Source organism: Hemiscyllium ocellatum, chromosome 4 (assembly GCF_020745735.1).
Source record: "Hemiscyllium ocellatum isolate sHemOce1 chromosome 4, sHemOce1.pat.X.cur, whole genome shotgun sequence".
Taxonomy (NCBI): domain Eukaryota; kingdom Metazoa; phylum Chordata; class Chondrichthyes; order Orectolobiformes; family Hemiscylliidae; genus Hemiscyllium; species Hemiscyllium ocellatum.
In genome coordinates this window covers 32,369,813-32,382,704 of record NC_083404.1, presented here as the reverse complement: position 1 = coordinate 32,382,704, position 12,892 = coordinate 32,369,813, and the positions used below count along the sequence as shown (strand labels likewise).

Below are 12,892 nucleotides of genomic sequence, written 5' to 3'. Positions count from 1 at the left end.
AGGCAGGTTGGCGATAATCAGTCAAGACATTGCCCTTAGAAATGAAATGGCTGTCACCTATTTTGTGGAACTGAATCAGGTGCTCTACGTACACATTTTTCTCTGCTTGCAAAGTCTAACAGACGTAGTTTCCAGTACACTCAAGTTTGCCATATTGCAAACTGGGGACTGAATCCTATGTTGGTTGCCAGCGTAATTCCTCAGATATTCAGGATTATTCTATTCTCTAGTTCATTTTTCAAATTTGGTCGATCAACTAAAGCTCATCAGACTCCATAAACTGATGTTCCACCATGGCAACAAATCAAAATCCACACTTGGCAACGGTTCAGCACCAACCAGAATATAAATCTTGTTTTCCCTCAACTCTGGTATTTAGAGTCATGCAGCACGGAAATAGACCCTTCAGTGCAACTTGTCTGCACCGACCAGATCTTATAAATTGTCCTGATGAGCACATGATGAAATGCTTTGACTTAGCATGCCTTCTCAACAATACTTAAGCTCTAAATCCAAAAGATTATGTAAGCCCAAATAGAGATTTTTATTTAGGTACAATATTGTTGCTTGTTTTCCTATAAACAAGTTCACAATGAAATCCAAATCAACAATGCTATCATACAGAACTTGCTAAAGAACAGCTCATGCTCTTTCCTGACTAACAAAGCAAACTCCAAAATTATCTGTACATAGTGCCAAGTATAGGTGCCAACTATTGGTCATATAGAGCTACTTACTTACCCATTGGCTAGATTTGTAGATTCTCTCATTTGTGCGATTAGTTTATTCACTAAGTCAGCCCTTCGCTGATTGCACATGCTCAGAGATTGCTGCACTGCCAAAGGAACCATCTTCACAAAGAGATCTAAATATGTAAGTAAATATACAAGAAAGTTATAGGAATTTAGCCATACTAACTCTGAATTGAGAAATATTACAACGTGATTACCCCCCACCTCCAAGTTACACATTATTTTGATGAAAGAAAACATATTCATTACTAAAATTGGAGTCAATGGCCAAGTGAACATAATTTAGGAACTAGGAATCAATTTCACTTATATACATAGATGTAACAACTGTTGTACAAAAGTGTGATCCTAAACTACTTAAAACAGCAACCCCTAGCTCTGTGTTCCACAAGTAGAAACATTTTGCCATATCCATCTCATCGAGACCATTTAAACTCTTACACACTTGAATCAAGTCACTCTCTATTCTAACAAATTTCTGACACTCTCTATTTCTGACAAATGAAATAAGTCAGAACTATTCTCATAAGGCAATCTGCTCAATCAATCTAATAAATCTCCCCCGAAACCACCTCCAAAGCATTTACATCACTTTTTAATTAAGGAGACCAAAACTGCACTATTCAGGATGTGGTCTCACCAATGCCATGTATAACTGAAAACTAACATCCTTGCTTTCATGTCCTCTTGTAATAAAGTTTCCCATTAGCCTTTTTGATGATGGGCTGTAACTGCATACTCACATTTTTAACTCATACACGACGACACTTCTGCTATTTTATTCTCCCACCAAAATGAACAATCTCTTTAGTTAAAAATAGATGATAGACGGCTCTCTCATTAGAATTTATCTTTCTAATAGGAATTCACATTCTGAAATATCCCTTTGAAATGATTGTCACTGATCTGATCAATCTTTTCCTTACCCAAGTATGCCAGTTCACTTAATCTAGCTCAGTTGTCCTGCCCACCCTAGTTCTCCTCATTCAAGTGTAAAATACCTGACTTAGACACAGTTTGCTCTCTTTCAAAGTGGATGCAAAATTCAATCATATGATGGTCCCTGCTATCTAAGGGCTCCTTCAAAGGCTGTTAATTCATTCGGTCAGATTACCTAACACCAAAGTCTAATATAACCTGTATTGTGGTCAGTTCCAAAATGTGCTGCTTTAACTCTAAACTCTTCATCCCGGCTACTCATGCCGATCTCATTTTTCCAGTTTATTTAGTCATCCATGATTATTGCCATTACTGTACCACATTGCTTCTTGTATACTTTGTCATTATTGTTACGGGTTCCGAATACCAATCCTGCTCATGAATAGTCTCCCCTACAACATTTCATCCCCACCCAAACCAATTCTATAACCTAATCACCTGAACCAAGGTCATAGTTTACAAAATACCACGGAAGGACTGCACAAAACACTATATAGGACAAACAGGAAGACAGCTAACAATCCGCATACATGAACATCAACTAGCCACGAAACGACACAACCAGCTATCCCTAGTAGCCACACACTCAGACAACAAGCAACATGAATTCGACTGGGAAAACACTACTATCATAGGGCAAGCCAGACAGAGAACAGCCAGGGAATTCCTAGAGGCATGGCATTCATCCACAAACTCCATCAACAAACACATCGACCTGGACCCAATATACCAACTACTACAGCGGACAGCTGAAACTGACACCCGGAAGCGGCAAGGACAGACCACTATAAATACCGGAAGAAACATCAAAGAAGCGCTTCGCAGGAGGCTCCAGAGCACTGATGATGTCGCCTAGCCAGGGGACAAAACGTTTGCAACAAAAACTTCCAGCTCGGCGAACAGAACCACAACATCATCTGTAACTATTAAACAAATGCTATTCTTGATTAAGTGCTATTCTTCAACCTTTACCTAGCTTCCTATTCTTTCTCAACATCAAATGCACCTCTCTAAATGAAATGAGCAGTGTCTTCAAAAGGCTGGTAGAGGGAGTTTTTTCACTTGCTCTTTTTGATTTCCCTTCACTTATTCTAAGCATAGCCTCTCAAAACATCAATAGTACTGTAGCTATCAAATATGAAACTGCAACAAAATAGGTTTCAAGTGCACACTTTTGAAGGATTCTCTTACTGAGAACTTACCAGTGAATTTCTGACTCATGGGGACACTGACAGGAGTAGGCTTCACCAATGTGGCTTTTCCTACAGGGTCCAAGTCTTTCACATCTGGAACACGGTCATGGTAAATGAAGTCATTGTCCTTTTTTGCTGCAGTTAATGCACGAGCAATTTTGTCAGACAGGTCCTTCACGTTGATATACTCATCATACCGAGAGCCAATTGTCTTCACTAAGTCAGATGCGTGCTGAGTTACAGAAATTGAAAAGCATGAGCTCATTTTTCTTGGGTAGCTAAAATTACAAGTTTTTATTTTAAACTATGGTTATAGAATATGGCTACAGGTTGTATCCTTGATTCAAAGAAAGAAAAAGTGGAGATAAGAGACCACAGCAGTCTGACATTGTTATTGTTCAGTGTCATCAAATCTAGTTTTAGAAGTCAAGTATGGTAAAAGTTCAATTATGCACAACTGTAAACTCCACATAGTCACCCAATGCTGAAATTACACCAAGGTCTCTGTCGCTGTGAGGCAGCAGTGCTCACCACCGTTGCCTTCAGTTTTATAAATAATTTTGTATTTGTCTAATGGTGCAATAACACATGATGATAGAATAACAGAATCCTTACAGAATCAAGTCCGCACCAACCCTCCAACAAGCAACCCATCCAGATGCATCTCCTCAGCCCTTCAATTACCATAGCTAATCTACATAACCTGCATATCCCTGGATACAAGGGAGCAATTCGCATGGCCAATCCACCTATTCCAAGACTGTTTGCCAATTCTGCCTTCACAATGAACCACTTAAGTTGAGGAAACTGTACTTTGAGTTGCCGTAGCAACTTCTTTCCATTCACCAGATGGTTAGCCTGATCAGATTGTGGAAAAGGTGCTTCGAGAATTTGAATGAGACACTAAGTTAAAGTGAACTGAACTTTATGGTACAAGTTTTTCACAAACCTCAGTGTTCCCCTGACAGCATACTCATGCTTCAAAAATGGGATTCAATCTAGGTTGGGGAGTGAAGCAAGGTGGAGTTGGCAGAATCTCTGGCCACAATATTTGGTCTTCGTTGGATTTACCAAGAATGCCAGAGTTCTGAAAATGGCCAATGCAGAAGACAAAAACTGTAAACCTGGTGATATGAGGCCAAATCAGCATAATGCTGTGGTTGGAAACTACCAGAGACTATTGTCCATGGAAGAATCTGCACATGGAGAACACTGGTTAATAAGAAAAAGCCAACACAAATTTATAGATTAGATTACTTATAGTGTGGAAACAGGCCCTTCGGCCAAACAAGTCCACACCGACCCTCCGAAGAGCAACCCACCCAGACCCATTCCCCTACATTTATCCCTTCATCTAACACTACGGGCAATTTAGCATGGCCAATTCACCTAACCTGCACATCATTTGGACTGTGGGAGGAAACCGGAGCACCCAAAGGAAACCCATGCAGACAAGGGGAGAACATGCAAACTCCACAGACAGCTGTCCGAGGCGGGAATTGAACCAGAGTCCCTGGGGCTATGAGGCAGCAGTGATAACCACAGTGCCAATTTGTGATCGATGAATCTGGTTAAATTATTTGATAAAGCAATAGAGAGGATTAATGAAGGTGGTGCGGTATGCAGCAATTTAGATTTCCAGAAGGAATATGATAAAATGCCACATATATATCAATTCGCAAAATAAAAGGTGTCTGATATTAAAAGGACTATGTAAATTAAGTACATAATTGAGTGAAAGGAAGGAAAAGTGAGTAGTTGATGATATTTTCTTGAGTAAAGACACGGATACTGGGGTCCCCCAAAAATTTTGCAAGAGTAATTTAAGAAAGACTTCAGAAAATGTCAAACGGCAGATGCAGTTTATTGCACAAAATATCTATTTCCCTTGTAAAGTGTAATCCAAATATTATAAGGGGAATGCAAGCCATGTCCAAAGATTTCCTTGTGGAATATGGAAGATCACTCCTCTCCTGATAAATAAGGAAAACATTTCGAAGTAAAAAATTGGACAAGTTCAAAGAAGGCACTGAAGACAACAGGAGATAAATTAAGAAATATTCAAGAATTAGGAGAATGTTGGCATGGTTTGTGGGTATGGACAGAGAAAGGTGAGGAAATGAATAGATTATCTCAATCTAATTGTCAAATATGGCCACAAGTTCTTTGCATTTGTCAAACAGCTTAAAAGGATAGTTGGCAATGGATAAAAGATCTCAGTGGTAAGATTTGGATCACAATGGGCTTTAATTTGTTAATGAACTCTAACAATCATGACTCCTGAGGTCTTCAGCCCTTGGACTTAAACTAACATAAGGCCATTCCATATAGCATGAGTACAGTCAGGGAAAGGAAGTATGTTGTTGAACACAATGGCAAAAGCAGGATGCCACTGAGCAGAAACAGGTACAAAAATAGCACAGAGGAGAGGGGCAAAGAGTGGACTGTATTAAAAAGTATTATTGCAAGTGAATAGCAAGACAGGTCTCCCACCACTCAACCCTACGTCAGAAACAGAAGGAAACTGAGCAAAACTTCTTACACATAAATAGCTTTTTCTGCGATGCCGATGAAGAGAACAGAAAGGTCATGAGATGGCATGGTTAAGAGTGTCATAATGTATAGAGAGCTTTGTTTAATTGTAAAGACCAAAAAAAAAATCACTGTCGTAAACTTGGAAATGTATCTTTTATTTGATAAGAAACACAAACTCAAATGGTAAACATTTCTTAACAGGGTTACAGGAGGTTCTGCACTGCAGAGGGAAGTTAACTTCAAACACTGCTGTGAGATAATGGTTATTAGGCTTTATGTAAAATGTTCTTGGTGAAAATCATTGCAAATATACGTTTCAACTGACCAAACTCATTTCATATTGGACCCTATGAGATAACGGTAAACTGTATCTCTCACTATTATAATGGTGCTTTGCAGGGATATTGAAAAATTACTTTTTTAAAAATGGAAAAAGTACTGAACAAAACATTTAAGGTATATATACAAGACTTACCTGTAATCTGGAAATTTCCTCACCAAACTTCTTTTGTTGTTTAGCAAGAACAGATTGATGATATTCTGCATTGGCCTGCATCATGCAATGTTTTGCAGCAAGAACAGGTAGCACCTCCTGGAAATAAAAATACTGACCAGGGGAGAAGTCCAACCACAAACAACCACAGACAACAAGGGAAGAAGGAAAGAGAAGGAGAAAGAGGAAATTAGAATCACATTAATGGTTTTTAGAAAGTCCGATAGATTAAATCATTTGAAATGTAAGTTGGGCAATCAAGTGACTATGAATGGCTTGAATTTTGACAAAAGAAAACAATTGTATCCTTTAAAAATGAACTATTTACTAAAAGCACACTTGGTAATATTCTGGCAACAAATGAGTCATGTACCAAAAGCAAAAGCTCAATCCCAATTATTAAATGTAATTTTGAAAATATTACTTAAACGCTCGAGCTAACTTGTCCAATCATTTATTAGACATTAGGCAAGTACCGGTTGCGAAAATGCAGACAATCATGTAGTCAGATGTGAACTGGAAGTAAGTTATCATTTTCTCAATTAAAAATAGGAAAGACATAAAAAGGGATCTAAACGGGAAATAGATAACACAGGAGCTGAGTTAAGGTCTCTATGTTATAGAATTAGATGGTGAGACTCAACTGCTTAACAAAACTTTGGCGATATTTTGAACATTTTATATTCTGTTTTATAATCGACCCATTTGTTTTCAGAATTTAAATTCAACAATTTGCTTGCATGCAACTTACAAGCACTACAATTCACCCCCGTCTGAATACTGAATACTAAATCCAAGCCAGTACATGCCACTAGTAGTGGAAATTTTTCCAAGTCAACCAAGTTCCTCAGTTAAGTTTACAGTATGTTGCTGCCAATCATTTGGGGCAATAGACATCTAGTCAGATTACCAATTTACCATTTTTTTCTGAACTACAATACCACTTGAGCAGGCAACTTTAACAAATAACCAATGAAATAAATGATTTGAGATATATTTAGCAATTGTTTCACCCTATTCAATAGTGTACATAACCAATATATTTTAATATTGCAAGTTGAACGATCACCTGTGGAATACCTCAAAAGAACTAAAGCTGACATAGCTTAAGAGGAGAAAGTGAGGTCTGCAGATGCTGGAGTATCAGAGCTGGAAATGAGTTGCTTGAAAAGCACAGCAGGTCAGGCAGCATCCAAAGAACAGGAAATTCGATGTTTCGGGCATAAGCCCTTCATCAGGAATGAGGAAAGTGTGTCCAGCAGGCTAAGATAAAAGGTAGGGAGGAGGGACTTGGGGGAGGGGCGATGGAGATGTGATAGGTGGAAGGAGGTCAAGGTGAGGGTGATAGGCTGGAGTGGGGTGGGGGCGGAGGTCAGGAAGAAGATTGCAGGTTAGGAAGGCTGCAATCGAGGGATTCAACTGAGACTAGATGGGGGGGGGGGGCGCGGGAGGGGAAATGAGGAAACTGGAGAAATCTGAGTTCATCCCTTGTGGTTGGAGGGTTCCTAGGCGGAAGATGAGGCGCTCTTCCTCCAACCGTCGTGTTGTTATGGTCTGGCGATGGAGGAGTCCAAGGACCTGCATATCCTTGGTGGAGTGGGAGGGGGAGTTAAAGTGTTGAGCCACAGGGTGGTTGGGTTGGTTGGTCCGGGTGTCCCAGAGGTGTTCTCTGAAATGTTCCGCAAGTAGGCGGCCCGTCTCCCCAATATAGAGGAGGCCACATCGGGTGCAGCGGATACAATAGATTATGTGTGTGGAGGTGCAGGTGAATTTGTGGCGGATATGGAAGGATCCCTTGGGGCCTTGGAGAGAAGTAAGGGAGGAGGTGTGGGCGCAAGTTTTGCATTTCTTGCGGTTGCTTAAGAATCAGGAAAAATAGACCATTTGATTCCTTAAGCATGGTCTGGCATTAAATAACATAATGGCTGATTGGATTGCGGATTTAAACTTCTTTCATGTCTCTACCAAATTAGGTAGTGTTATGTGGTATATGCCTATGCCTACTACAAACTGGGTTCAAGGTACTCAAACACATTTAACATAGGATTGTTAAAGCCAGATTTGATTTCAGCAAGATTAATGTGTAATCCTTTGAGTCAAGAGACTCTGAAATTCATTGTACCAGCCAAGTATTCAACAGCAATTAAAGCAGAGTGGTTCTTCAACTCCAGTGTTGCTATACCAGCATTTAGAGCCAGTAATCACAATCAGATATACTATCTGCAGAAATCTACCCTACCAGCTCGACAAGATGAACTCTTCCTTCAGATAAATGCTTTCTGACCAGACCAATATGAACATGATAATTGTATACACTGGCTATCTTTTATGGAAATAGAAAATCTATATAATTTTCTATCATATTTAACTGTCAAACCAATAAAAGGCATGACTTGCCAAAGGATAAACATGTCTCTGCTGCAGTGTTCAGTTAATTCAACCCAGTTCCTGCAATTTGACAATGCTAACTAGACGCAGTCAGTCCCTACCTGTGGAGTTGCTTTGAATTAATGCTCAAAAATGCATTAAATATTTAATTGCCTATTTTCAGTGGTACAAATTTCCATTTAATGTTACGACTTTTAACATTATTGAAAATTGCAAGTAAATTGCTCAAGTACAATAAAAAAAATTTCTGTTGGTGTACTGAAATTCAGAAAAGAATAAAATCTAGCCCAGACAGCATTCTGTAATAACTGAGAACGTGGAGTTGTTTTGTAGATACTACAATAGGCTGCAGTGTCCACACTACATTAGAGAGTAAGGTAGGGAGAGGACAGAATGAACACCTCATTCAAAGGATCATAAAGATGAGTCTGGTCAGGGAGTTGGTTAGTCTGAAAGATAAATAGCAACGGGAAGGTTAAGAGACCAAAAGGTGGCAGAGATGCAAAATAGCCAATAGTTTATAATCTTACAAGAACAAGGCAGAACACAACAACATATAGTCATACACATTAAATAAGTGAAAAATCTCATTGGTTTCATTCATTTTGACAAAAAAAAATTCATCTTAAAAGTCAAGTTTCAACGACAATTAGAAGTGACTGTCACCACATTCACTGATAAACTAATACACATCCACATTTACATTAACTGTATTCTATTGTTTTGATTTTATAATTGTTTTAGTTACATTAGTGCATAAGTAAAGAAGAGCTTCTGTACTATACAAGGATTGTACAAAACTGAAAATGAATAGCTAATGACTGAACAAATATGATTACTTGAACATTGTTTTTAGTTTAAAAATCTGTTATTATCAACTTAATTCTTGAATGAGTTGATGATCTAACAAAATCACAAGGAATGAATTAACAATTATTGCTTACAAAATCAAAATAAGGGTTCTTATGGCACAGCGCTAGTGTCCCTACCTCCAGGATAGAATCATGGAATCCCTGTAGAAAGGTTTTTTGGTCCATCAAGTATGCACTAACCTTATGAAGAGCACCCCATTCAGACAGCCCCCACCTGATCCCCCGTAACCCTGCATTTACCATGGCCAATCCATATACCTTGCACATATCGTTCGACTATGGCAGGAAACCAGAGCACCTGGCAGAAACCTATGCAGACATGGTGAGAACATGCAAACTCCACACAGACAATCACCCAAGCGTGGAACCGAACCCACGTTCCTGGCAGTGAGCCAGCAGTGCTGACTAAAGACTGGGTTCAAGGCCCACCTGCTTCAGATGTGTCTCATAATACACCTGAACAGGTTGATTAAAAGTATCAATGAAATCAAAAGGAACACTTAAATTCAACTTGAGCATGAAAAAATATATTCACAAAAATGCAATCTCTACTACGTATTAACCACTAAGCATTGATTAATGATTACAGATTCAAGCATGCAAATTTGACAAATTCAAATTCATAGAAACAGTGCAGCTATGAAATGTAAAGAGAAATGAAATACTAAAAAAATCTGCTTTTGAAGAAAATACTATGAAGCAACAAACAACTTTTTAAACAAATCAAATCTCATTTTTTTTGGTAAAATATAAACTACGGACATAGAGTCATAGAGATGCACAGCATGGAAACAGACCCTTCAGTCCAACCCGTCCATGCCGACCAGATATCCCAACCCAATCTAGTCCAACCTGCCAGCAACCGATCCATATCCCTCCAAACCCTTCCTATTCATAAACCCATCCAGATGCCTTTTAAAAGTTGCAAATGTACCAGCCTCCACCACTTCCTCTGGCAGCTCGTTCCATACACGTACTACCCTTTGTGTGAAAAAGTTGCCCCTAAGGTCTCTTTTATATCTTTCCCCTCTCACCCTAAACCTATGCCCTCCAGTTCTGGACTCACTAATCCCAGGGAAAAGATTTTGCCGACTTATCTTACCCATGCCCCTCAATTTGTAAACTTCTGTATGTTCACCCCTCAGTCTCCGACTCTCCAGGGAAAACAGACCCAGCCTGTTCAGCCTTTCCCTATAGCTCAAATCCTCCAACCCTGGCAACATCCTTGTAAATCTTTTCTGAACCCTTTCAAGTTTCACAATGCTGCCTTCTATATCCTAACACATGTAAAAAAAAATGCTCAAGACTTGCTGGGCAAGAGGAGGAAAATGTGATTACAATTTAGTTGATCTGTTGAAAACAGTAACCCTACAAGGACAACACAAAGTTCAGGTCTTTAATACAAGCTGCTCCTTCAATTACTATGTCAAAGTTTTCGTGCCAGCTTAACTATTTAGCACTCCATGTACAGAGCTTCATCCATTGTGTCAACCCACAATTTTTCATATTAAAATTGATGAAAAATTGAACACAATGTGAGTGGTGTATACTGACATCTGCGTTCCAGATGCAATTACTCATAGGCTTCGCACCAAAATTGCTAAATTGAAGAATTTACTCCATTGTCGATATAAGAAACTGAACATAAAGTAATGTCAGCACATAACACTTCAGTTAAAGACTTAGCAAAAGTCCTTAACTGAATTAAAAGGAAATCACTTTTCAATGAATTACATCAAGATGAAAAATATATAAAATATAACTAGGCAATATCCATTTTACAGAAGCCTTGTGAGCTCCATTAAAAATTTATGAAATATAAATATGCTGATCATTTCAACTAACAACTATCTTTTATGAATTTAAGTCTAAACTGCTTCCTGCCTGCAGTTTTATCTGACCATTTTATAACCCCTTCCTTCAATGATATATTATCCTCAAGTCCCTTATTAGCCTTTGTCATGCCACCTTTTATGCCAGTACCAGAATGAAAACAATTGGTGCAGTTCCTCCATGCGCTCTTAAAGTGCTTGCCAACGCCTGACCATCGTCATCCCTTTATGATAAATTGATCAATATTACTTCATTAGCTCATGCCTCATACCATCACAGTTTCTTTCATTTATAGAATCAGGACCCTAGTCTCAGAATCAACTATACCACTTGCCATAAATTGGAAGAATTCACCATATGATGATGATCACTCAATCCCAAGGATCCTTGCACACCTAGACTGCCATTTACATAATACCTAGTTTAGAATGACCTGCTCTCTTGTTGGGTCATCAATATATCAATCCAGAAAAACTATCCAAAATAAAAAAAAACACGTTAATATTCAATTTGTTCTGACATTTGTTTTATGGGATGTTTAAATCAGCAATTCCTAACACTTTATTCATCAGCTTTCCTTATAGGGAGAAAGTGAGGACTGCAGATGCTGAATATCAAAGTCAAAAAAAAAGTGTGGTGCTGGAAAAGTACAGCATTCTAAGTCCATCAGAATTGAACAGTCATTAGATGGTCCATGATTTGTAACTAAATGGCTTCTGCAACCTTTCATAGTTCATATAAATGCAACTTAAACATATTGGTAATGACATCGGTTGGAATTATAACAATACCACCATAAGGGAAGCAGGCCATAGAACCTGTAGCCTACTTTGCCATGGCTGACCTTTAACCTTCAATCTAGTTTCCTTCCCAATCCGCATGCCCTTCAATTCTCTTTGAATCACAAAATTGATTGATGATTGAGCACCTAGTGAATTCCAAAATATTCACAATCCTAAGTGAAGATATTTCTCCTCAACTCATTCCTGAAGAACCATCTGAGTACCTTGAGATGATTTCCCAGCCAAGACAAACAAACTTTTGGCATTCACTATGTCAAGTGCTCTCAATCTTACATGTTCCAGTGAGACCATCATTCCTATGTCACAGGATAAAGGCACTTTTGCCTGAATAACAGTCAATTTTATTCATATTTTCTCTACTTTTAACCTGTAACCTAACGAATTTTAAAACCTTGAAACTATATACAGTGGTTTTAATATAATAAAAAAGACACTTAATGGGAACAGTATGAAACAAAATTATTTTCTGAGCTACCATTCTATGAGAGAATACTAGGTTAAGATAGCCAAAAGCTTAGGCAAAGATGTAAGTTTTAATAATCTTCTAAGAAAGAGAGCAGAATGCTTAGGGAAGGGAATTTTAGGAGCTGGATACCCAGTCAGTTGATTATGTAACTACCATAGTACAGTCAATCAGAGATGCAAGAAAGATCTGTGCCAGAAGTATGGATTGTGAGGTATTGTGGGATGGCACAAGATCAAGTAATCTGGTGAAGCCAAGGAGGAATTTGAAAATCAAATGAAATTTAAAACAACAAAAAAAAATCAAAGAATTGCTTAAATATGCATCAGTTTGGACAGAGGCAGTCAGTAGTAGAGTTTTAGAAGAGAAGAGGACAGAACCTGAAAAAGAATGGTTAATCCTTTCAGTTAACAGGAGGCAGGAAGGGAATTTGGCTGGTAAGTATTTTACTGGGAACAGGGTCAAAAGAGCACAAAGGAGTAAACAGCTGGATGAGATGAGCACAGTGGCGATTTCAGCAGAGATTGCAGAGAAACATGAGAAAGTACAAATTTGGGCTACAATAGAAGAGTGCCTCAGAGCACATTTGGCTTGGTAGGTTTAGGTAAAGGAGGTAAGTTG

General features: G+C 38.6%; 1 protein-coding gene across 5 annotated transcripts in view; it reads right to left on the bottom strand.

The window, feature by feature from the left end:
• pdcd6ip (programmed cell death 6 interacting protein) overlaps positions 1-12,892 on the bottom strand; it is a 94,092-nt gene that overhangs the window by 37,002 nt on the left and 44,198 nt on the right. For 3 of the 5 annotated variants that reach the window (XM_060822888.1, XM_060822890.1, XM_060822892.1), the window contains exons 7-9: positions 5,895-6,026; positions 2,894-3,116; positions 742-865 (exon numbers count right to left, since the gene is read on the bottom strand). In XM_060822888.1, coding sequence (XP_060678871.1) covers positions 742-865; positions 2,894-3,116; positions 5,895-6,026 — 479 coding nt within the window. The remainder of the gene's footprint in view (positions 1-741; positions 866-2,893; positions 3,117-5,894; positions 6,027-12,892) is intronic. The other 2 variants (XM_060822889.1, XM_060822893.1) reach the window with 1 other exon arrangement.